General features: G+C 41.9%; 1 protein-coding gene across 3 annotated transcripts in view; it reads left to right on the top strand.

Moving 5' to 3' along the window:
- Nucleotides 1–8704: 8704 nt before the first annotated feature.
- The window catches only part of NDRG3 (NDRG family member 3), a 59083-nt gene continuing 41807 nt past the window's right edge, over nucleotides 8705–25980 (top strand). The window contains exons 1-2 of one of the 3 annotated variants that reach the window (XM_008575279.1): nucleotides 8725–8806; nucleotides 19423–19458. In XM_008575279.1, the coding sequence (XP_008573501.1) occupies nucleotides 8750–8806; nucleotides 19423–19458 (93 nt within the window). In that variant the 5' untranslated portion in view covers nucleotides 8725–8749. Of the gene's footprint in view, nucleotides 8807–19422; nucleotides 19459–25980 lie in introns of all 3 variants that reach the window. The other 2 variants (XM_008575265.1, XM_008575270.1) reach the window with 2 other exon arrangements.

Below are 25980 nucleotides of genomic sequence, written 5' to 3'. Positions count from 1 at the left end.
ATGTGGGATCCGAACCCTCGGGCGGGAGCGCCGCCACGCTTCCCAAGCGGCGCACTTATCCAGTGCGCCACCGGGCCGGCCCTAATTTTTAGTCTTATCTCCCATTTCGAATAGGAACCTTCTGCTCTTGACAAACTGGGACATTTTCTAGCAGACCTTGTGCTTTCTCATCTCCTTGCCTTTAAGTTATCCTCCCTTCCTGGAATTCCTTCTTTTGTTGTTCTCATCCTTACCTACAGGAATTTTATCTATTTTTCAGGATGCAGTTTAAATATTGCCTCCTCCGTAAACTTTTTCTCAGCACCCAAAATCTGTGTTGACTGACCTTTGCCCTAAACCTCTGTAATCCTTAGAGCAATGGTTTTCAACTGGGGGTAATTTTGCCCCGCAGAGGACATTTGTCATTGTTTAGAGACATTTTTGGTTGTCAAAACTGTTGGGGTTGTGAAGACCAGGGATGCTGATAAACATTCTGCAGTGCACAGAACAGTCTCCCCACAACAAAGAATTATCTGGCCTAAAATGTCAGTGGTGCTGAGGTTGAAAAACTGCCTTTAAGTTTGTCCGATTCATAGGCTTATGTGTGTAACTGCCTTGAACTGTAGTAATTTGTTTATAGACTCTGTCTCCCCTACTCAATGGAATTAATGGGTGAAGACAAACTCCAGTCCCAGATCTGTGCTTTCTTGCTATTTGCTACATATCAGGGTTAAATCCTAGAACCTGTGGCCTGATCCTAACTGTTCAGCGTAATTTAGGACCAGTTAAAGAGATCCTGAGTATAGGAGAGGTGTGGTGAGGAAGTCTGCTGAATTTCTCTTCTTTTCACCCCCAGGTCTTTCATCAGTGATGACCTGGGAGGCAGTGTGATATAGGGCACAGCGTAAGGATTTGGGCTCAGAAAGCCTGGGTTTCAGTTCCATTTGTGCTATTTATTAGTCGTGGTATCTGGATCAATCCATTTACCCCTTTGAGCCTCGGCTTCTTCATCTCTGTACTAGAGATGATGCCAGTGCCCCAGTATTTTACCTCACAATGCTATCATGATAATTCAGACAACCAGCCACCTCCTGCATTTAACCATAACTGCTTCAGCACCAGCTCCAGCTGACCCATTCCAGCTCATTCTCCCTACTGTGTTGTCTTTGTTTGCTGCTTTCATTCTGTTTGAGTTGTCTGTCTGCAATCTTGCCAAAACTAATAGTGATTGACTCTGCCCCTAAAATACACACTAGTGGCCTGGTGTCAGCACATCTTGTCAAAGCCTGACGAAGGCTGAACAAATTACTTTGGTCATGGGAGAAAGCTACAGAACAAGACAGCTTGTGGTTTAGAAAGCCAATACCTTTTCATTTTTCTTATTGTCTTTTTTAACTAGCAAAGCAGTGTTTTTAAGCTCTGGAAATCTTAGTGAGCTTTTTCTGACTAAATGGATACAGTGTATGGTAGGATAAAAGCTCATGTCCTCAGGGTCAGGCCAAATGCACCCTCTCGCTGATTTGCTGAGTGACCTTCAGCAAATTGTTGAACCTCATCCACTTGATAACTGGGTGACCTCTTAGGATTGTAGTAAGGGCCATATGAGATAGGGAATGGGGGGAGGTGGGACGCTTACCCTGGGGAAGAATGTAAAGTAACTACATTTACAGGGAACTGTGATCACAAAATGTCAGCCTTGTCAGGGACTCAAAAAGGTCATCCTGCCCAATCTCCCCTTAACAGATGGGGAAACTCAGGCCCAGGAAGGGAAAATGCTTTGTCCAGTGCCACTCAGCTAGGTAGGGGCCCACGAAGGTCTATAAAGTCTACATCTGATGTGCTTATGAGCTCTTTCCATGAGTTGAAGAATCCGTGTGTCTCTGGGCATTCGTTTTTTCTGAGTAAACAAAGGGTTGCACCATACTGGGGTACTTCAAAAAGTTTGTAGAAATGTAGAATTAAAAGATAATACTAGTCTTTCCATGAGCTTTTTTTTTTTTTTTTTTTTTTTTTTTTTGTCTTTTTTCGTGACCAGCAATGGATCGCAACCCTCAGTGTCGCGCCCGTACTGGACCGGGACCGGCAACGGATCGCACCCCTCAGTGTCGCCCCCGTACCGGACCGGGACCGGCAACGGATCGCACCCCTCAGTGTCGCCCCCGTACCGGACCGGGACCGGCAACGGATCGCACCCCTCAGTGTCGCCCCCGTACCGGACCGGGACCGGCAACGGATCGCACCCCTCAGTGTCGCCCCCGTACCGGACCGGGACCGGCAACGGATCGCACCCCTCAGTGTCGCCCCCGTACCGGACCGGGACCGGCAACGGATCGCACCCCTCAGTGTCGCCCCCGTACCGGACCGGGACCGGCAACGGATCGCACCCCTCAGTGTCGCCCCCGTACCGGACCGGGACCGGCAACGGATCGCACCCCTCAGTGTCGCCCCCGTACCGGACCGGGACCGGCAACGGATCGCACCCCTCAGTGTCGCCCCCGTACCGGACCGGGACCGGCAACGGATCGCACCCCTCAGTGTCGCCCCCGTACCGGACCGGGACCGGCAACGGATCGCACCCCTCAGTGTCGCCCCCGTACCGGACCGGGACCAGCAACGGGATCGCAACCCTCAGCGTTGCGCCCGCACCTCACTCAGCCAGTGAGCGGCCGGTCTGTATGTGGGATCCGAACCCTCGGCGAGAGCGCCGCCGCGCTCCCAAGCGGCGCATTGTAGCAGTGCGCCACTGGGCCGGCCCTTTCCATGAGCTTTTTGAAGTACCCTCAAATATCAGTAGACTTTAAACTGTGTTCTGCAGAGTCCTGGTGGTCTCACCATCACTTCAGCCAGAGCCCCTACACTTTTTTCTGTTTTCTGTTTCAGAGTTTTGGTGCAAAACTTAAACGTCACTGGTCTTACTGATCTTTAAAGGCCCTCCCAGTGCTGACTCTCTGTATGTCAGAGAACACTGGTGTCTCTTCTGGCATCCTGGTAGCACTTTTGCTTGCACTTCAATTCAGAAATGCCAGTTTCTGTATTTCTAAAAGGTGTTCTTCATAGTCATGGGCTTTTCGGCATGGAGAACTGAACCTCATTTTTCCTAGATTTTAATACCATTGACTTTCACTGTCAAAGGCAGATGGTCCTTTCGTAGTCCTCATCCTCCTTCTTCCCTCTTCACCATTTGACAGTTTTGAGGAAAACTGTAAATCTTTCTCTCCCTTAGTCTTCTGTGTAAATCTCTTCTCCTTTAATTTCTTTGACATGGTATTTCTGCTTTTCTTCTAGCATCTCTGAATGTTTTTTTGTTTCTTTGTTCTTTTCCATCACTGAGTTGTCCTTTAGAGGAGCCTGGGATCTGCAGCTGCTCCTCATCGCTGGTATGGTTATTGCCTACAGATTTACCTCACTAATTCTCACCTCTACCTGTGGTTGGGTCTCTCTTGGATTCCCGACTCAAACTGACTTTTTGATCAGTTCCTCTGTTACTTTCTCAGCTTCCCCATTTCCATTCATTTTGCTATCATTCTTTTATCTCTCTAACCAGAAACCTTGGCAAAATCTGACTCTTCTCTGACCTTGTACTATTTTTACCAACTTTATATCCCAGCTCTCCCTTTTTCTTTACATTTGTAGTTCTAGTGGTCTGACAGACCCTTGTCACCTTTCAGCTAGCTTTCTTTCTTTCTTTTTTTTTTTTAAAAAAAAGATGACTGGTAAGGGGATCTTAACCCTTGACTTGGTGTTGTCAGCACCACGCTCAGCCAGCAAGCAAACCGGCCATCCCTATATGGGATCCGAACCCGGGGCCTTGGTGTTCTCAACACCGCACTCTCCCGAGTGAGCCACGGGCCGGCCCTCAGCTAGCTTTCTGCCAACTGTTCTGTTTTTCCAGTATATTCCCCTCTAGTTGATCTCTCCTGTTAAGTCTTTTTAAAATCCCATTTAGTTTACTGAAATTCTTTTTGGAAGAAGACAGGATGAAATCAAATTAATAAGGTCTTTCTCTACCCCATCCCCACTATCTCTGTTAAAGATTGTTGCTAATCATCAAGCCTTTCAGTTCTTCACCTTCTCAACTCACGTCATCTTCACTCCTCCTCAGCAATGAGGTCCCATGTTAGGCTATCATCATTAAAAATTGATAATGATAAGATCCCCAGGTGATTGTCTGTACTTTAAAGTTTGAGGCACACTGTTCTAACAAGTGAGAAATAGCCCTTGCTTCTGAAACTTGTTACCAAGTAATAGCTGAAATTTCATTTCTCTTTTCTCTACTTATTCCATGTTCTCCTTGCCCTTAGCTAACTGCTGAGATAATGAGGGTTGTTGTCCTGATGTGATGACTCAAGCCTTCATTTCTAAGGTGTCTGAGCCTTGTTCATACGTGTACGATTACTTTAGGCTTCTATTACCTTTACCTCAAAGAGGTGCCACAGTGTGGATAGAGAGGAAAAAACTTGCCCAGGGTCCCCAGTAGGGGACCAGTAGGAGGAACCTGGCATAGACATTGTGGTCTAGTGGGAAAAGCAAAGGTTTTTAAATCCTTGCCCTATTCCTTACTTAGATGTGGGATTTTGGAAAAGTTACTTAACTTCTCTGAGCCTGTTTCTCATCTATAAACTAAGAAATGAAGATATCTACCTGAGAGGATTGTTCTGAGGATTAAACATAAGGTGCTTAGATTATAATTCCTGGCACACAGTAGGTGCCCACCTTTTCCCCTTTCCACTTCCAGCCGTATGGTACCAGATTCACTTCATCATTTTGAGGATGGCTGGTTTTTACTTGTCAATCCTCCCCCTTCCTCAGAAGACTAGGAAAGAAGGTAACATTTTATTGTCTACTGAAGTTTGTAAAATCCCTGCTAGCCTTTTGAGGATATTAATAGCCCTTTGTACCAAGATGGGATCTGGCAGCCATCCCATTTGTGCAGATGCTGGAACTGCAGGCCTTAGATCCCCAGGAGGGAGCCAGTCTGTGCAGCTGAAGGACCTGAAGATGGAGTTTTCCACCATGTGATTTTAGTTTTCTTATAGGTGTTATAAAACTGTTCATTGGCAAGGGCTCAAGACCAAGAGAACTGAGCAAAAATTAAGTCCTCAGAAGAATGCATTAGGTCCTCTAATATGTGGAAGGTGAAAGTCTTATTGCCAATTCCTAAATCACACTGGAACAGCCTACTGTCCTTTACATCATTCTTGCCTTGAGTCTGCATTGAGCCCAGCTGATAGGAACAGCCTTCTCATTTAATTTGTGTCCTTGTTTAAGTGTTTGCTGGCACAAGCATTGCATTTTTTTTCTATCTTTAAAAATGCATGGGAACACGAGGTGAATGCTGGTCACTTTGGACCTGAGGGCACCTTAGGCTTTCCTCTGGCCTCTTGACAGGCCTATGCACATGGAATCATATTCGAATAATTAAAGTGCCCTGCTTTCCTGTGAGTGAATTAAAGTAGGGAATAAAGTGAGTGGGCTGAAAAAATGATTTCAGGAAATCACCATTTTACATGGGAAAAAAGAACAAATGGAGGTAAACTATAGTGGTTGTCTTTTGATGGAAGGACTATGAGTAAAATATCTTTTTTTTTTATTCTGCGATTTCCACACTTTCTAAAGGCAGCACATATTGCTTTTAAAATAGGAAAAACAGCTTTTTTTTTTTTTTTTTTTTTTTTTTTGATGACCGGTAAGGGGATCTCAACCCTTGGCTTGGTGTTGTCAACACCACGCTCAGCTAGTGAGCCAACTGGCTATCCCTATATAGGATCCGAACCTGTGGCCTTGGTGTTATCAGCACCGCACTCTCCCGAGTGAGCCACGGGCCGGCCCCGGAAAAACAGCTTTTAAATTTCCATTTTAAATAACTGATAAATAGTAAAGTTCAAATGAAAAGTAGCTGCAGTTTATAGTGTAATTAATAAGCACACAATGAGTAGATCCCAATTAGGCCAATATTTTGAGAGTTAAGTGGAGACTGTAAAAGAGAGAATTATAGATGTTGGCAGAAATTTGCTGTGAAGATTCAAGCCAGCTCACCTCCTTTTGAAATGGGTCTGGTATAAAAACAAAGTAAAAATACAACTTCTGGGTATTTGATAGCTCAGTCAAGTTTATAGGGTGCCTGGAATCTGAGAAAAGAACGCTTGTCCTATAGGGAGTTTAAATATCATCAAGCTTTTGCTCTGGCTGGCTCACATGTTTGGAATACTTATGATTGTCATGTGGGGTCTGTAGTCTGAGTGTTCCCAGTTGGCATCTTCTGGGTCCCTTGAAGAAATGATAAAAAGGCTTTTGTTGGTCTCCTAATGTAGTCACAGTTGGGAGCAGGATTTATTTTAGTGTGTTGGTCAGTAGTAGCTAAAGGGTTGCCTGAGGGCCAGCCCGTGGCTTACTCGGGAGAGTGCGGTGCTGATAACACCAACGCCACGGGTTCGGATCCTATATAGGGATGGCCGGTTGGCTCACTGGCTGAGCGTGGTGCTGACAACACCAAGCCAAGGGTTGAGATCCCCTTACCGGTCATCTTTAAAAATAAATAAATAAATAAAGCGTTGCCTGGAACATGTACCCTCTTCATAGGTAATAAAATCAAAATTATGCCATCCTATCTCTGAAGGATAAACAGAAAAGTAGATTAATATAGGAGACTAATATCTTTTGAAGGCTTTCTTGATTCTCACCAATCAGAAGGAACTGCTCTTCCTTTGAACTCACATGGCTTTTTCTTTTTATTTATCATTTTATAGGTCGTTGTAATCTCTACTCTTTAGTAAACTCCTGAAAGGCAGGGACCATGTTATATCTTCCATAGTTCTTTGTGCAGTAAGTGCTCAGTAAATCGTTGTTGAATCCCCAACTCATTGAATTAGCATTTTCCCCAACTTGATGGGTTCAGGGTCAAGGCAAAAGGGGGTGAAGCCCGGAGCTTTGAAGTCTGGGTGGTAATACACAGTGTTTGCAGTCTGTCCCTATGGTTTCCTGCACAGTGGGATGGAGGAAGGATTTATGGTTCATTACCCTGCCTACCTCCCTCCACCTGGCCTCTGAGCAGCTCAGGTCGAGCTTCAGCTCTGGGCAGCTGAACAAGATGATGGAGAGACAACGTGTTCCTGGGCCCAGTGTGAATGTCCTCTAGCAGCTCCAGGCTTCCAGCTGTGTCCACTCCCTTATGTATCTCTGCACAATCCCAGCCCCACACTTGGCCAAAACAGCTCTCACTGCCACTGGATGGGTGGTGATGACAGATCTCTCTTATTTTGGTGTCCCATTCTCTCCTGTCTCTGAACTCCCCAGTCTGCTCCCTCTCTAATTGCTATGTAACATATCACCCCAAAACAAAATTATTTATTATCTCCCATAGTTTCTGTGGGTCAGGAATTTGGGAGCAGGTTTGGTGGGTGATTCTGGCTTACGGTCTCTTGTGTGGTTGCAGTCATGTCTCTGGGGCTGCAGTCATCTGAGCTCTTAACTGGGGCTAGAGAATCCGTTTGCAAAGTGGCTCACTCGCATGGCTGCCAGGTTGGTACTGGCAAGTTGGTTCTTCTCCACATGGTCCTCTGCAGAGGGAGAATGTCCTCACAGTATGGTGACGGTCTTCCCCCAGAGTTAGTGGATCTAGACTATAATGCCTTGAAGCAGAAAGTATAATGTCTTTATGATATAGCATCAGAAGTCACAGATTGTTGCTTCTGCTATATTCTACCAGTTACAAAGGCCATCCCTGATATATTTAGGTGAGGAATTATTCATGAGTGTGAATATAAGGAGTTAAGGATCACTGGGCTCATTAGAGGCCATCTTGGAGACTGACTACCATAATCCACCCACTGCTGTAATTCCCCACGTGAAGCTTGGTTCATCTCCCTCTTCATTTCTGTTGCTATTCCCAATTCAAGGCCTCATCTACAGCAGTAACCTCAGTTTTTGTCCCCCCTTAATCCATCCTCCAAATTGTTGCTTCCTGAAGCAAAGCGCTGAGCATGTTGTTTCCTTATTTATCCATCTTCGGTAACTAAAATGTACACTCCCTGAGGGCAAAGACTATTATTGTATTAATTATCTGTTGCCGTATAAAAATATTACCACAAACTTAGTGGCCTAAAGCAACATATTTATTATCTCTGTTTCTGTGGGTCAGGAGTCTGACATGGGTGGCTGGGTCCTCTGCAAGGCTACAATCAAGGTGTCAGGCCTTGCCTCTCATCTGAGGCTCGACTGAGGAAGGATCCGCTTCCAGTCTCATGTGGTTGTTGACAGCATTCAGTTCCTTGCAGATTGTTGGGCTGAGGGTCTCAGTTTCTTGCTGTCTTTCAGCTGGAGGCTGCTCTGAGTTCCTTGCCATGTGGCCCTCTTACAACATGTCAGCTTGCTTCTTCAAAGCTAGCAGGGGAGAGACAGCTCAGCATGACAGATATAAAAGTATTATGTAATAGAATCGTGTATGGTAGTCATGTACATTCTTTCACTTTTGCCCTAATCTGTTGATTTAAAACAAGCCACAGGTCCCACCCACACGCAGTGAGGGGTGGGGATTCTGCAAGGGCATGAATACCAGGAGGCAAGAATCATGGAGACCACTTTAGAGTCTGCCATAACTGTGTGCCTTCAGTACCCTGAGCAGTGTGTGACACATAGTAAGCTCTAATGAATGAATGGGTGTAGTGTGACCATTATGTTTCCAACTCCTGGCTTAAGCCTCTTTCTTCACTACCTTCTCTTTTGTTTCAGTTACTGATTTATTTTTGAAACTCCTCTACTCTCCTCTGTCCTCATGGATGAACTTCAGGATGTTCAACTTACAGAGATCAAACCACTTCTAAATGATAAGGTAAAGACTACTCTGTTTTCACTAAAATATATACAAGTCTTTTTTTCTGATATTAGTTCATTTTCTGTAGCATCTGAATAGTAATTAACTCAAAACATATTTAGGTTGACTTTCAATGGAGAGAAACTTTTAAAAATATATTCTTTTTCTTTTCTTTGTCTTTTTTTTTTTTTGTGACCGGTAAGGGGATCGCAACCCTTGGTGTGGTGTCACCCGCACCGCGCTCAGCCAGTGAGAGCACCGGCCATTCCTATATAGGACCCGAACCCGAGGCGGGAGCATCGCTGCGCTCCCAGCGCCGCACTCTCCCAAGCGCGCCAGGGGGCCGGCCCACTTTTCTTCTTTTTTTTTTTAAAGATTACCAATAAGCAGATCTTAACCCTTGACTTGGTGTTGTCAGCACCACGCTCTCCCAAGTGAGCCATGGGCCGGCCCTTAAAAATATATTTCTTGACCCTCTTTTTGATGTCTTCCCTCCCTTTTCTTTCTTCCTACTTTTGTTTCCATGGGCTAAATTCAGTCAAGTTATCTTTGAGATTTTCCAATTTTACAGATAGAGATGTTAAGAGAAAAGATAATGTGGCAAAGTCAAGCAGAAAGTATGAGGGTGGGATTTGGCTTAAAATCCAAGTGTCTTGACTTTCAGTTTCTATAAGGAAAATTTTAACTTCCGTGACTGGTGATGTCCATTGGCTGCATTGCTCTCCCTGAAGTTCAAGTCCTGTGACGTGACCTTGCTGTCAACATCATGGTTTTCATCAGGGATGTCTGGATGTCAGTAACATACCTTATTTTTATGTTAGTGTTAGAGAACTACATGATGAGCAGCATAGTTGACAGCCACCAGGATTCAGTGAGTAAAAAGTGGTGGGATATGAGTTACCAAAAAGTTAAGAAAGGCTTATCTTCTCTCTTGTAAATATGCCTGAAATTCCTTCTTTTCTAACTTATTCTTTTGGTTTACTGTCATTGTCCCCTATCGAAATATACTTGTAGCTTATTGTGAATGAGCCCGTGGCATCTTTTCCTGAGGGAAGTATTGATGGAGAGTAAGGATAGAGATGGTGAGGTTGGGTGTGGAGGGCTGGGGGGTGATACCAGAAGCTGCTGTTGCTTCTTATCTTTTTTTGCCCAAAGCAGCAAGACCCTTCACCTACAACTTCAGGGGCTGCTGACTTAATTATGTGTTTACTAATTTGCTATTGAATCCTGCCAGCCCCATTTTTGTCCCTGTGACCTCTTTTCTCCATCCCTACTCCCACTCCTTCCTTTGTCTTTCACCAGACTTCATTCTCTCTCCCTTGGCAAGCTACACGCTTTTTTTAACCCCCATTTGGTTTCTCCTGCTGTTTCCCCTGATGTTTCCAGAAAATTTTGTCCTTTAAGTACCATCTTTTTGTATATGTGAAGGGCTGTCCCAAAAATGATGATCCATGAAGAGGAGGAAGGAAATAAAATCTGCATCTGTAAAGCTTGTGTACAGCTACAGAAATGAACAGTTATGAGGCAGGTGGGAGTAGACAGTTTAGCTTCAAGAAGGTGGTAACCTATCCTAAACTTGGTTGAGCATCAGAATCAGCTGGGGAATTGTTTAAAAATACAGATTCCTGGGACCCACTCTAGGCCAAATAAATCGGAGTCTAAAGAGTTGCAGGGGTGGGCAGGATACATAACCCTCCTCTGTGATCAGTTGGTTCTCAACTTTGGCTTCTCATTGGAATACCTGGGAGATTTAAAAATTACCGATACCTGCATCCTTCCTCACTGATTCCTAACTAAATTGGTCTTGGGTGTGGTTGAGCTTTTCTAAAAAGCAAGATTGAGATCTGTGCCTAAAGTGATTCTGATTAGCCAGTGTTGGAAACCTATGACCTAAAGGGTCTCAGATATTTGAGGACTGGGACACAAATAAGAGGAAGATCCTGGGCCGGCCCGGTGGCGCACTGGAGAGTGCGCTGCTTGGGAGCGTGGCGGCGCTCCCGCCGAGGGTTCGGATCCCATGTGGCGACCAGTTCCCGCTCACTGGCTGAGTACGGTACGGGCGCAACACTGAGGGTTGCGATCCCGTTGCCGGTCCCCGGTACGGGTGCGACACCGAGGGTTGCGATCCCATTACCGGTCAGTAAAAAAGACAAAAAAAGGAAAAAAAAAAAAAAAAAAAAAGAGGAAGATCCTTCCCTGACCCTGAAGTCCATAGGATGGCTGAGGAGTCACCTAAATGAAAGAGTTGGAGTTAATTAACTCTCATAGGTAAGGCAGCTGGAAAGGAAGATTTAGTAGATGTGCTCATGGAACAGCACTGAATTAATGTCCGATCCTCCTCTCTGAGACCATAGGGATGCTTTGGCTGTGTCTGATGTGTGCCTGAATACTGTGGACTGACTTAAGTCTGTTTTAGTCTGTTTCTGTTGCTTATAATAAAATACATGGAACTGCATGATGTATAAGAAAATGAAACTTACTGCTTACAGTTTCGGAGGCTAGGAAGTCTAAAGTCCAGGGAACACATCTGGTGAGGGTCTTGGTGGTGGTGACAGTGACAGCAGGATATCACATCGCAAAGTGGCAGAGCAGAGAGAGTAATCTCCTCATTCACTCTCTTTTTAAAGTCCTCAGAACCATGCCCCTGACCACCATTATTAATCCATTCACTACTGCACGGTCCTACAATCCAATCACATCTTCCAAGCTCTACCTTTCAATTACCATAATAGAATTTCCCACCCTTTTGACATTCAGAGTGAGGGCAAAGTTTCTAACACATAAAACTTTGGGGACACAATTCAAGCTTCAGTGATTTTGGGGGAGACATAATTCAGTCCACTACAGTATCCACCCTAAATTTATATGTTGAAGCCCTAACTCCCCGTGTGACTGTATTGAAGATAGGGCCTTTATGGAAGTGATTAAAGTTAAATAAGGTCATAAGGGTAGAGCCCTAATCTGATAGGATTGGTGACTTTCTAAGAATAGGACGAGAGCATTCTCTCTCTCTCTTTCCCCCTGCCATGAGAAGACACAGTTAGAAGACAGCTGTTTGCAAAATGGGAAGAGAGCCCTCATCAGAAACTGAAGCCTGCTGAGACCTTGATCTTGAACTTTCCAGCCCCCAGAACTGTGAGAAAATAAGTTTGTGCTGTTTTAAGCCATCTAGTATATAGTATTTTGCTATGGCAGCCCAAGTAGACTAAGGCACCAAACATTGTCTCATTTCCTAACATCTGTCACCTCCTCTTTCAGTGCCTGTGCTATTTCCTTTTTTTTTTTGTCTTTTTTCGTGTCCGGCAACGGATCGCAACCCTCAGTGTCGCGCCCGCACCTCGCTCAGCCAGTGAGCGGTAAACGGTCTGTATGTGGGATCCGAACCCTCACGGGAGCGCCACCACACTCCCAAGCGGCGCACTGTAGCAGTGCGCCACCGGGCCGGCCCTGCCTGTGCTATTTCTACCCACTTTCCACTCTCCATCTTGCTCCTGTCTCTCCCTGAGAAGTGCTCCTATCCCATCACTGTTCCTGAGAACTTCCATGTTCCAGCCAAGCAGGCAGATAGGCAAGAGGCCCTCCTGGGATGGTGGCATTCCCAAACAAAGAATTCTAACCCCCATTAGCCTCCCTCCCTCCCCAGTATGTGAATGCTTCTGTCTACCCAGCAAGTGGATGCTTCTGTATATGTTGTAAAAGGCGTAATGATGATAAGGTCTCTCATCCCTGATTTCATTTGATCCTCCCAGTAGCTTGATGAAGTGGGGAGCACAGATAAATTTATTCCCATATTGCTGATGAGTAAACTAAAGCTAAGAAAGATGAGGTAGTTTACTCAGATTGACTACCAAAGAATGCTTGCTGTATAGCAGAATTTCTCAATCTTGGCACTGTTGCTGTTTTGGACCCACATAATTGTTGTGGGACACTTGTTCTATGCATTTTAGGATGTTTAGCAGCGTCCTTGGCCTTGGCCCACTAGGTGTCAGTAACACCCCCAGTGGTGACAACCAAAAATGTTTCCAGACAGTTGCCAACTGTCCTCTGGGGGGCAAAGTTGCAATAGTTGAGAACCACTGGGATAGGAGGAAAGCCTCCAGATTTGAATAGGAGTAGATGTCTTGGGGGGGGGGATGCTATTATTTCATTTTTTTAAACATTTTTTTTTTACCTATCCTGCTATTATTTAGTAAGCACATTTTATGTGCCACGTGCTTTACATAATTCTGTCTTTTAATTCTTGGCATATTCCTTGAAGTAGGTAGTTATTGTTCCTCACTTAGCAGATGAAAAATCTGACTGAAAGACTGGCCTACCCAGTCAGTAAGTGGCAGAGCCAGGACTGAAACCCAGGTCCTTCCTACTTTAAAACCTGAGCCCTTTCCCTGTGTTGACCCTGTAGATGTTTTGGCATCACTTCTGTGACTTGCCCTGTTTCTTTAAGGAGAAGCCTAGTGATGTATATTATTTCACCTCATCTTTCTGTCTGTTCTCCTCATAAATAAACTCTTAGCCAAAGACATTGCTGTACCTTTCCAGGCTTCAGGGAGCTAAAGGAAGTCTAAACCCAACCTATTACACCAAAAGTTGTCCTGAGATGACTGTAAGGAAGCATTCTCAATATAGCTTTAAGCGAGGCTTGTGTTAACTTGTCTCTTGTCATTTGTTGGTACTTTTCCCATTTTATTTTAGTATGCCTGTAATTTTGTCTACAGCTCAGAATTGTTGAGAAGTGGGTAATTTTGCCATGCTTGTTTTGGCTGCAGTGATGAAAAGAAGCAACCACCAGTACTTACATTGTTTTGGGGGACAGAGATTACAGAGGCATATGAAACAAGTTTTTTAAATAGCACTTATTCATTTTTATAAATATCATATTCTAATCTCCCAACCTCTTGTGAAGTAAGTAGTTGAAGGTATTTTTAACTCCATTTTACAGATGAGGCTTGGAGAGGTTATAGGACTTGTGCAGATCTAGTGTCTATTAAGGTGGTGAAGCCAGGACTAGACCCTGGTTCTTCTGACTTTGACCTGGATCTGGGGGTCTTGGGTTCTTCACCATCTGCTGCCTCTTGTAGCTGGTCGTTCCAACCTCCTCACGAAACAGACCTAGTAACAAGCAGAAGAGCTGACCATTCATGCTTCATTCTCCCTGCTGCCTTCCACCTACTGTTGGTTCAGATAACTGTCAAACCTGATGAAAGCTGAAAGCCAAAGCCAGGCTTTAGAAAACAAGTAAGAAGCCACAATCAGCTTCTGACGAATTGAGGAAATATCAGGAAGGGAATACATATTTAGTGGGAAGAACAGAAATGTCTTGGCTGTTATAGTAGAAAGTGAAGTAAACCCTACTGCAGCTTGTTTTCTCTTTTACTAATGACTGCACATATAATGAGGAGAGGGAGGAGGATGTTAGAATTGGGGAAGAGAGAACCCAGGGATCAACATTTTTGTAACCTCCAGGTGAAGAGTTTGTGCCAAGGTCATTTTTTTAAAAAAGGAAGCAGCTGCAAATAACAGATTTATTGACATTTTCATCAAAGAATATTTGGGTGGGTGTTCTTTAATGTGCTAAGAGGTGATTGTCACATCTATTGTCAGAAATGCCCTTGATGGGACTGGAGCAGGAAATGAGTTCCCAAGCAATTAGTGATGCCACCATGAGAGGCCAGATGACTCTCAACATGCTAAAAGAAGAAGCAGGATATGGTGGGAAGAGTCCAAGCCTCAGCCACAACTTAGCAGGGTGCCCAAAGAATTTTTAATGCACAGAGTCAGTGATATATGTTAGCCTAGTAGTATGTTTAGTGTAGAGGTTTATTTTAGAGTTGAAATTGTACTTTTTCAGCAGTCTGCAGGTGATTATCTGATTGTAGATAGTTTTATCCATGTATCTGACCCCTTTATAAGTTTCTTTATGAAGTCTTGGTTTCTTAATTAGTATTTTTTGAAGGTAATGATTAACATATATTTTTTATTTTTATTTATATATTTGTTTGTTTGTTTAAAAAGATGACTGGTAAGGGGTTCTTAACCCTTGACTTGGTGTTGTCAGCACCACACTCTCCCAAGTGGGCAACGGGCCGGCCCTTATATATATTTTAAATACATATATATGTATGTATAGAATTTTCATTCTCATCTCTGGATTTTCAGCTTGAACAGATTTCTACTTAAAAATGGTTTACTGATGATTATTAATTGATTTATTAATTTGATTATAACTTGATTTATAAATTTTTAAAACATTGATTTATTAATTTGTACTAATTGGATATAGTAATCTTTGTTATTTTAAAAAACTGAGTATTTTTCTGGGCTTATATACCTCTTTTGCTGTGCAATCCCTCATCTTTCTTTCCTCTTTCTGTTGGGAAAAATTATTGTATTTTTAAAATAGAAATGCCATATTTTATCCCGTTCGACAGGGCTTTTTATCAACTTATTTTTAAAACCTTTACTATTGTAACAACTATTTCTCCCCACTTTAGTTCCTAGCACATCAATTCCATGTTATCCTTCCTTTTTGGTATTTATTTCTTACTCAAATTGAGTATCTCTATTTTGAGGTGTTTATAACCTCCACAGAATGGTGTTTATTGCATTCACTAAGTGTCAGGACTGGGAATAGAATGGTGAATCAGACACAAACTTCCACTTCGACATCAGAGAACAGGTAGATTCACCCCAAATCTCTCCTACCTGTTGGTAGTTGGTCTAAAGTCTGACGTTTCTTTTTTTCTTTCTTTTTTTTTTAAATAGGGATCGAGCCCTGGATCTTGGTGTTATCAGCACACTAAGGTCTTATGTTGCTCATCTTTCTTTACGTTATGTATGTTGCCTTCTGTCTTCTGAAACTATATATGCCTCTTGCCTAGATCTCATACTAGGAAACTACTACTCTTCTCTCAAGCAATTACTTTTTAAACTTTTATCCCTTCCACCTTTTTTTTTGCATACTTTTCTTCACTCATTCACCTGTCCTTAGCTGCTTTTTGCTTATTCTCTAGCCTTGTAGTTGGGAGAATTACTTGCTTTTAATTTACCTTCTTGAGCTGCTTTGTTTACCTTCTAAATCTGAGGCTCTACCAGAAAACACTCCCCTTAGCTGGCTTCTACCTTGACTGTAACTTTCAGTAATAATTGATCTTTTTCCTTGATTTATAATTTTTTGCTCTTCCTCCAAATTATTCTACTGTTTTAATTTTTTCTTCGAGTCCCTTTCTGTTGCTTATGTCCACTTAGTGAAAGAATATCTCTGAATATAGAATTAATGGCATCTTCAAAATGGATAGAAAGAAAAAGAAGGCACCCACAGCCTGAAATTTCTAGACATTTTATTAGAGTAGAACCATGTACTGTGAACATCAGAGACAAACAAGTCTCTTAGGAAAGGCCTCAGGAATTCCTCTGCCTTCCAGAATGCACCCAATGAGTAGCATTGAACTTTTAAGAGTACAGAGAATATGGTCTCAGTTAACACAGTCTAGACAGAGACCAGCTAATGATCTTCATTCGGAAACTCTGGATGCCAAACACTGTCAAACAGATCCAGTCCTATCCTTTTTCCATGATGATCACTCACAAAGCCCAAAGCCATTCTCCAAGAGGGTTTGGCATCTCTTAAAAAAAAAAAAAAAAAAGCCAAGGAGACAAGTGTCTTCTTACCTCCGCCAGTTATTAGTGCCTTTTATCTGAGAGTTTAGCTGTGTACATTGGATTAAGAACATATAGTTGTTTTATTCTAGATACTCAGCAAACAAGGGGTTTCTGGAGGAAATTGTCTCTTTCTGCTTTCAGTATTTCCTTTTGTGCTCATCTCAGAGGCTCAGGGCCTCACAAAATACCTCATGGCTGTGATCACATGATTGTGAGGAAGGGGAATTCATGTATACAGTGACAGCTGCTTCCCAAAGAGCTCATCAGAATTCCATTACCAAGATTTTAGTTTAGACTAGAGTGATTTTCTCTAATGTTTCTAAATAATCTCTAAAGAAACCTCAGGGAACCCTGTAAGGTCAAAGCTCTAATATGATCTGTTTTGACATCATTATAAATCATTTCTCAAAAGATTAAATGCATCTTTAAATCTTATATTACAAAATGTAAGTTGCAAACATATTTTTTTACCATACCAAATCCTTTTTATCTTGTTTTCTAATTACAGAAAGGGATGGATGTACAACCTCATTGTAGAAAAGAATAAAATAAAATTACCCATATTCTCTCTATGTGGAAATAGTTGATATCATTGATGTTTTAGTATTTTTCTTCTAGTCTTTTTAATGCATATTTTAATATAGTTGAGGTCAAACTGTAAAGACCATTTTGTATCCTACTTTTTTTCTTTTTTGGCAGCTGGCTGGTACATGTATCCAAAACCTTGACCTTGGTGTTGTCAGCACCATGTTCTACCAACTGAGCCAACCTGCTAGCCTGTATCCTACTGTTTTTCCACTATGATAACCATATTTTATCTTAAACTGGAATGCAGTAGAGTTTTTGCCTTTGACCCAAAGTCTTAACAAAAATCCCTCAACATTTAATTTTTTTGTATTGGCTTGTTCATTTTATAAATCTCTATCAAGCACCTGATATATCCCAGGCCCTGTGCTATATTTGGAGGAAGGTGGAAGTCCAATCAGGAACCAGAAACTCACTGGCTAGTCATTCATATCCTCTGAAACCTTGTACCATAGACCATGAGAGGATTCTTTCTTCTGTTTCTCATAGCTTAACTGGAAATTAAACACAGTGACTTCTCTGAAGTTCTGGGCATTTCATGGGGCTAGTGGGAACTGTGGAACACTATAATCCTTTTACCAATAGCAACGTTCCTTGGGAATGTACTCCCCAGTCCCATCTGCATGGCATCTTAGTTGTCTTTCCATGTCATGACTGCATCAAGCTTTATTTTTGTGAATTCAGTTTCATGTCAGGAATAATACTTCAAACTAGCTATCTCTGCCACTCTCTTGCCTGTTTCTCAGTGGCATCTACAGTCTGTCTATAATTAGTAATCTGTTATGACTTTACTGCCACTTTTAGAAAAAAAATAGCTGCTCATTTATAACCTTATTCCTTCGAAAGCTTTTGGTCTGTAGAGAGTGCTGTCCACTAGAAGATTCTACAATAATGGAAGTGTTCTTATCTGTGCTGCCCAGTAATATGAGCACTTGAGATGTGGTTAATGTGACTAAGAAACTGAATTTTTAGTTTTAATTAATTTAAACTTAAATTGTACATGTGGCTGATGGCTACCAAATTGGATAGTGCAGCTCTAGATCATCCTAGCTGGTTCTTCTAGTTCCTCTCATGGGGAGGACAGTTTGGTTTTTTGGGTGTTTGTACCATACTGGGCTGTGCTTTTAACCTCTGTTTTGCCCTAGCAGCAATGTAGGTGGTAGGATCCAGAGGAACTGTTTCTACGAGGATATTCTTGAAGGGGGATGGGACTACTTAATGTTCCCTTGGGATCAGATATCTAGAGCTTCTCTGGGGGGTGCAGCTTTTGGGAAGGTGCTTATTAGCAGCTCCACACCTTCTGGAAGCCATTGTAGAGGAAGTTTTTTTCCCCTTTCTTCCCAAATACATTACTCATTACTCTTTATATTCTTATGTCATACTTTTGCAACTCTGGCATAGAAATGCAGCAAAAATGCCTCTGAATCACTGCCATTGATTTTTTTTTTTCAAGATACACCCATGACAGGAGCCATTGTTTTGTTTTGTTTTCCGTCTCAAACATTACTATAATATAGTACCTTTTAGAAGCTTGATGAATTCTCCTTGGATCTTTTTTTTAAAAAAAAAAAAGATGACCGGTGAGGGGATCTTATCCTTGACTTGGTGTTGTCAGCACCACGCTCTCCCAAGTGAGCTATACAGCCATCCCTATATAGGGATCCAAACCCGTGGCCTTGGCGTTATCAGCACCACATTCTCCCAAGTGATACACAGGCCGGCCCTCTCCTTGGATTTTTTGACCGTGTTCTACTTTTTAAATGATTCAGGGATTTGTTCTTTTTTCCTATCAGCAATTTCATAAGATGCAGCAGATATACCAGTGTATTAGGAACCCTGTTTTGTCTTTCTTTTTCTACTTCAGTGACACTTTTTCTTCAGTGACACAAATCTTCCATTTCTGATCCATCCATATCTTTGTCCTCTTCCTAATTCTTTCTTTAATTCCTGGTTTTGGGCACCCTGGCTCTTGCTCTCCTTCACCTCTCTCAGAGTTGGCATCTAACTCCTTTCCTCCCAGGTACTTCCAGGGTATGTTGAGGGTGTGCTCTCAGACTCTGATCCATGTTTTATTCTCTTCCCACACGTTCTTGCTGCTCTGTTTAGGTAGGGAGGCAAGAAGTTAGAAGCTTAGTTGGAAAACTGGGCTCCGTTCCTTTATCTTCACAGTAAACCCACCAAAGCTTAGTCTTACCTCTGAAGACTTAGCCTTTACTAACTCATGTTAGTAACCCACCCTGCCTCTGAAGCCTTTTGAGGAGAACCATTTTAGTTTTATAGCAATCAAGAGGAGGCTACACATATACTGTTTTCACTGTGAACTGAATTTGCTGCACACTTGGGGAAACCACATAAGGAAACTGACTGTGTTTTCTGCCTTCTGTTGACAGAATGGTACACGAAACTTCCAGGATTTTGACTGTCAGGTAAGGACTGTACAAGCACCACAGAGGCTCTGTACAGGATCTCTGCAGTGCTTCCCTTCCTGTGGTGGTGGTCTTGTAGAAGTGGATCTCTTATCATAGCTAGTTATGACTCCTTAATTGGATCAAGTCATTAAAATGAGTTGGATCAAGTTTATTTAAAATGAGTTCCTGTCATGTTCAAAAATTGCCTAACAGGTACTCGTATTATGATTGTACGTTACTGGGTTGAGCTGTCTCTGTGATTAAGATCTCCTTTCCTGAAGTGATATTGGAAACCTCGTTTGTCACAGGTGGCAAATGGGTTTGTTACTTCACTACAAAGAAGGTAGGAGAGGGGAAGTTTGGAAGAGAGACTTCTCAACAGCAAAATCTTTTCATAAAAGAAAAAAGTCAAATTGTTACTAATATAAAATGGGGGTTTCTCTTGGCTTTATGTTTGGAAATGGAAAATTCAACCTAACTCATTAGTATTTTCTTAAATTATACTGTTCTTCCTAGTCTGCCTTTTTTTTTTTTTTTAAAGGTGTGACCGGTAAGGGGATCTTAACCCTTGACTTGGTATTGTCAGCACCATGCTCACCCGATGAGCTAAACGGCCATACCTATATGGGATCCGAACCCGAGGCCTTGGTGTTATCAGCACTGCACTCTCCCGAGTGAGCCAGGGGCCGGCCCATTCCTAGTCTGCTTTTACCTGTAGGTCAATTGCCAATTTGAAAATCAATAAAACAAACCAGCAACTCTCCGTCTACCTACTTTATCTGTTGACTGGTCCTGAAAGAAATGGGAGAAGTAAGCCAGGCACAGAAAGATGATACTGCATGATCTCACTCATATGGAGAAGCTAAAAAAAAAAAAAAAAATAGTGGTTCTCATAGAAGTAGAGAGTAGAAAAATGGTTATCAGAGGCCACGAGGGAAGGAGATGGGGCAGGGAGAGGGGAAGTGGTGGATTAATGGGCACAAAGCTATGCTATCTACACTAAGTGAAGTATATGCATGTATTGAAACAATACACCATACCCTACAAATACGTACAGATAATTTTTAAAAAGTAGGAAAGAATGAGTACGCAGAAATGAGAATCTCGTAAGCCTGGGCAGCCCAGTCCTCCCACTTTTGGGATAAATGCCATAGCAGTGACTGGCAGAAGTGACATGAAGTAGACTCAGAGGTTACTAGCAGGAAAGGAGGGTGCTGACAAACCAATTTCCTTGCTTCCAGTATTCAGCCAACCTGTACACCCACAGGTTATTTCAAATATGCATTTTATGTTAAGTACAGTGTAATCTCTATAGCATTAGTGTCAAAAGGAAGAACTAATATCTATGTTATAGGCAAATCAGTTATATCACAATAATCTATTGGGTATCTACTAAACATATATTATCTCCAATCCTTGGAGAAATATTACAAGATGGTTTTTATTATCCCTGTTTTACAGGTGAGAAAATTGAGAATCAGGTTTCATAACTTGCCATTGAGTATTTGGGATTGAAAAACCCCATTCTTCCTGAATCCACTGCCTATTCTTTTTTTTTTTTTTTACATACTCCACTGCCTATTCTTTCACCAGGACATGTCCAGAGCTGACATGTTATAAGGAGTTGAATTGTCCTTAAAGCTGAAGTTCTTTGGCGGGAAGATGAGGCTCACCTTGAATGGGACAGGCTCATAATATTATTATAGATTTCTGAATCCCAGTTTTAAACACCTCTTTGTGTAACTATTTGGTACTTTATATATACAACATAAAAAGCCTAGAGCTGTGAGGGAGTCATTTGCTGTAAGTGATACCTCCTTTACTCAAAAACAAGAAGTCATATTATTTTTGATAAATAGTGGCAGTCAAGTTTGCATTTAGTTGTTTTTAATTTGATTTAACTTCAGTTATGATTTGGATCCTAGGTTGAACTGGTTGAGCTTGATTGCTGTAAATGTTTGATATAATTTACCTAAAAGGAGATCATTTGAGAGGGTGACAGTAAAATTCAAGGTGAAGAACTCCAGAAATAGTATATGTATACTCCCACCTAAAAGTGTGGAAGCATTTTCATTAAATTGAGAATCTCCCCCCAAAAAAGAAAATTGGAATGTGAAATATTACATGTTCATTGCAAAATAAATAAGAAAATACCAAAAAGTAAATAAAGAAATATCATCTGTTATTTCACTAGTGTTAATATTTTGGTGTATATCCTGTGAGTTTTATTCATACATAAATATAATTATAGATATAAATGAAATCAAGTTTTAGAAATATTATGAAATAATATTTAGAAATAATCAAGTCATTTTTTAATATTAAGACTTAAAAATAGTCTAGCAGCATTAGTATAGTAACATGTTCTGGCCTTGTAAGATATAACTTTTAGTTTACTTCTGATACAGATAGAATGATGACAAGTGTTTGTCACTGTCACATATTTGTCACTAGTTTTGAATGTGCAGATTCTTTGGGTTATAAAGAAGAAAAAACCATAGGCCCTCATTTTTTCCTCCTTCCAGCATTCCTGAATGTTATTCTACCTTCACTGTGGTCTGTTTGTTAAAGGCTTATGTGATGTTTTGGAGACAAGGGGCAGCTGGGTCAAGAGTGATATGAGACCTAGAAGTTAAGAACTGTGATATGAGAAGTCTAGAATGGCCTGGTTTGCCTAAAGCCTTCCCAGAAACTGTTGGGCATTCTTAGGAGACATAGCAGAGCAAATCTAAAGCCAGCATTGTCACTAAACGGAAAGGCATTCAGCCTTGGCAGTGATGCTGTCCACTAGCATAGCTGTGGCATGGGGTGAACTGGAGCCATTTAATCAGGGCTTCCTTCCTTCAACTCTCTGTCTTGCCTTCGAAAAATCTTTAAGGAATCTTTGATGATATCCCCAGGAAATTATCTTAGTATCTATCAGCCAAGCTCACTATTTTCAACCAAGCTCACAACTTGAATCTAAACTGCCTTTTTTTCTTTACTGATTAATGACATGCTTTTTTAAAAAAAATAATGAAAATATAATTCAAAGTGTACCATTTTTTCTTGGTTCTTTAATTGACCTAAGTGACGTCATTGTTATGTAGCTTCTCTTAGGCAAACAGCAGTTATAATATGGCTATAAGAGTAATGAGGGACAGGGAATGATTCAAGGTGACGTACTTAGAATTGATGAGAAAGGAGAAAAGAGCCTACTGCCGAATGAAACAGTGAATCAGCAGCCTTCTTATTGTCCACTTATCTACTTCAATGATGCTTAATTCACCTCTCCTTGTGAGACTGCTTAGAAGTTTGAAACTAAAGTTGGGACAGATGTTATAGTTTCTCTGTGTATGTAATATGTTGCTTTAAGAAAATAACACTTACTTTGTTTATAATCAGAAACAAATTTAGAAAATTCAGAAAAGCATAAAAAGAAAAATTGCCTGTGATCCTGCTACCTAGAAATAACTGTATTTTATGATCAGTTCACCCCCATGCTACAGCCACACTAGGGGACAGCACCAGGGCCAAGGCTGAATGCCTCTCCATTTAGTGACAATGCCAGCTTAGATTTGTTCTGCTTTGTCTCCTACATTTCTGTCCAGTTTTTACTTTATATTCTGGTTAACAAAAGTGTACAGGTTCATACTTGAATATTTGGAAAGCATAGAGAATTATGAAGTATCAGAGAAAACTCATAATTCTATATCCCAGGGTCAACCATGTTAATATGCTTGGTGTTGATACATGGTATATACATTTTTAATTTTTATAAAAATGCATTTTTTACTTATGTGGCTGTCATATTGGATGTACAGTTTTATATCCCCTTTTCTGGTTTAATATTAGAACACAATCTCATTTCTGTTTCATTCTAAAACTCATAAAAATAATTTTTAATGGCTACCTATTATTTCATCATATGGTTATACCGTGACTTAACTATTCCATTATTATTATTATTTTTTTTTTCTTTTTGTCTTTTTTCGTGACTGGTAATGGGATTGCAACCCTCAGTGTCGCGCCCGTACCGTGACCGGCAACGTGATCGCAACCCTTGGTGTCACGCCCGCACCGCGCTCAACCAGTGAGCGGACCGGTCTCTATATGGGATCCGAACCCTCGGCAGGAGCGCCGCCGTGCTCCCAAGCGCCACACTCTACCGAGTGTGCCACCAGGCCGGCCCCTATTCCATTATTTTTTGAAATTAAATTTCTTATAATATGTTCAGTTCACTGAACATTTTTGTGCATAAGTTTTGTGTACACTTTGGATTATTTCCTTAGATGGATTCTTGGAGTGAGCGTATTTAAGGCTCTTGGCATATCTTGTCAATTGCCTTTCACTTCTGCCAGAGGGGTACTCAATAAATATTAATGGAGAGTGAAGAGCTGCTGTCTGCCAGGATATGTCATTCTCTTAGAAGAAGCTGATAATGGATGGAATTCTTGCTCCTAGGATAATTTGGACATGGCCAAAGGCTAAGTAATTTCATGCTGGCCAAAGGCTGAGTAATTTCATGCTGGCTACTTAATAGCAGTCACTCTTAAGAGGACTGATTTATAAAACCAAACAGTGAGGATTGGTTTTTAGTACCACAGTTCAAATGCATGTTTGTGACTGCCTCTTGAAAGTGGTTTAAACAGCTTTAAACTCTTGCAGATCACTTGGTGAATGAGCATTGTTACAAAATAAGAATTATGTGAAATAAATATCCTGACAGTTCCTTGGACAGAGAAGAAGTGTTCAGAGAGAGCTGGGATTCAACTGCCTGCTGCAGTCTGTGTTAGAGAGCTTGAATCAACTTCCCGCTCCTCCCTTGGCCTTGCAGGCTGCTCAGAATATGGTCCCAGCCAACCTTTCAGCCTCATGTTCCACTGCTTCCCTTTGCATACCTACTCCACCCCCAGGAAAACTGGGATTATTGCTGACCTTCCTACCTCCTGCTTTTCATTTCTCTGGCCTTTGTTCATAGTTCTTCCCCTTAAAATCCCTCCACCACTTTTGGTTTGATTTTGCTGTTCTTTTTGAGGAGGGGGTTAATTTTATTAAATTCTAACGATACAGGTGACTTTGTTCTCATTTGGGGAAAGATAAAAAGAATCTCATAAAAAATACTATTCTTTTTAAATTATTTTTCTTTTTGGGGGAACAGCTGGCCGGTAAGGGGATCCAAAACCTTGACCTTGCTGTTATCAACACTGTGCTCTAATAAAGTCCTATTTTTTTTTGGCAGCTGGCTGGTATGGGGATCCAAACCCTTGACCTAGGTGTTACAAGGCCACACTCTAACCAGCTGAGCTAACTGGCCAGCTGTCTAATAAAGTCCTTTTTATTTTATTTTATTTTATTTTATTTTGTCCTTTTTGAGACTGCCGCACTGAGCTCAGCCAGTGAGCGCTGTGAGCGCACCAGTCATCCCTATATAGGATCCGAACCTGCGGCGGGAGCGCTGCTGCGCTCCCAGCACCGCACTCTCCCGAGTGCGCCACGGGCTCGGCCCATAAAGTCCTTTTTAAATCACTACCCCTAATCTCAATTTTCTGTTCCTCTGTTACCAGAGGATTTATTTCTCCGGCAAGCTCTGTTGCATCATGTGCGTGATGGCTGCCAACTACCCCAAACTCATATCCTTTCAGCTCAGCAGCTTCACTGCTGAGAGAAGACCTTTATCTGTAACTCTAGAGAAAAGTCCAGGAGAGGACTCTTGTTGGCTTAGTGTGAGTCACATGTGTTTGGGGTCACATGCGCAGCCCTGAAACATTCACTGTAGCCAGAGGGTGAGGTGTTGGAATTGGCCAAACCTGGACCCCTCCTTCCCTGCACTTACCTAAAGGGTACATGTTCTGAAGATGTTCTGGGTTGTTGTGTGTGGGTTAGTCACTCTTTTTCTCCTTATTCTTAACTAAGGTTATATGAGGAAGATATTGGAGTTGGCTTTGAATGAGGAAAAAACAGATTTTAGGTTGACATATTGCAAAAGAAGCTTTCAAATGAAGAGGTGTTTGTGATTTTGAAAAGGCTGAGAGTTGTGGGTGGTTGAAAAGAAAAAGTAGATTTCTTTTTTTTTTTTTTCCTTTTTGTCTTTTTTCATGACCGGTAACGGGATCGCAACCCTCGGTGTCGCGCCCACACCGCGCTCAACCAGTGAGTGGACCGGTCTCTATATGGAATCCGAACCCTCGGCGGGAGCGCCGCCACACTCCCAAGCGCTGCACTCTACTGAGTGCGCCACCGGGCCGGCCCAAAAGTAGATTTCTGAAAGTGCTGATTGAACTAGGCTGGAAAGTGTAAGAGGCAAGAGGGGAGAGAATTGAGGCTAGAGTCAGGGGAAATGTATTATAGAACTTTAAAAAGGAAAATGTGATCTACTGATAGAAGGCTGAGTAATTGGTAAAGGCATTCTTTCACTACAGGATTAAATGAGATTATGCAAATGAGCTTTATACCTCTACACCAAGGGTAAGGTAGTGGTGATACTATATCAAAAATTCCTATATAATAACAAAAACTATACCCAAGGCTCATACTAATAAAAATGTTGAAATTTCCTAG

The sequence above is a fragment of the Galeopterus variegatus genome, unplaced genomic scaffold (assembly GCF_000696425.1).
Source record: "Galeopterus variegatus unplaced genomic scaffold, G_variegatus-3.0.2 Scaffold59, whole genome shotgun sequence".
Lineage (NCBI taxonomy): Eukaryota > Metazoa > Chordata > Mammalia > Dermoptera > Cynocephalidae > Galeopterus > Galeopterus variegatus.
Note: the sequence above shows the minus strand (reverse complement) of the source record. Positions and strands in the feature narration are given on the sequence as shown.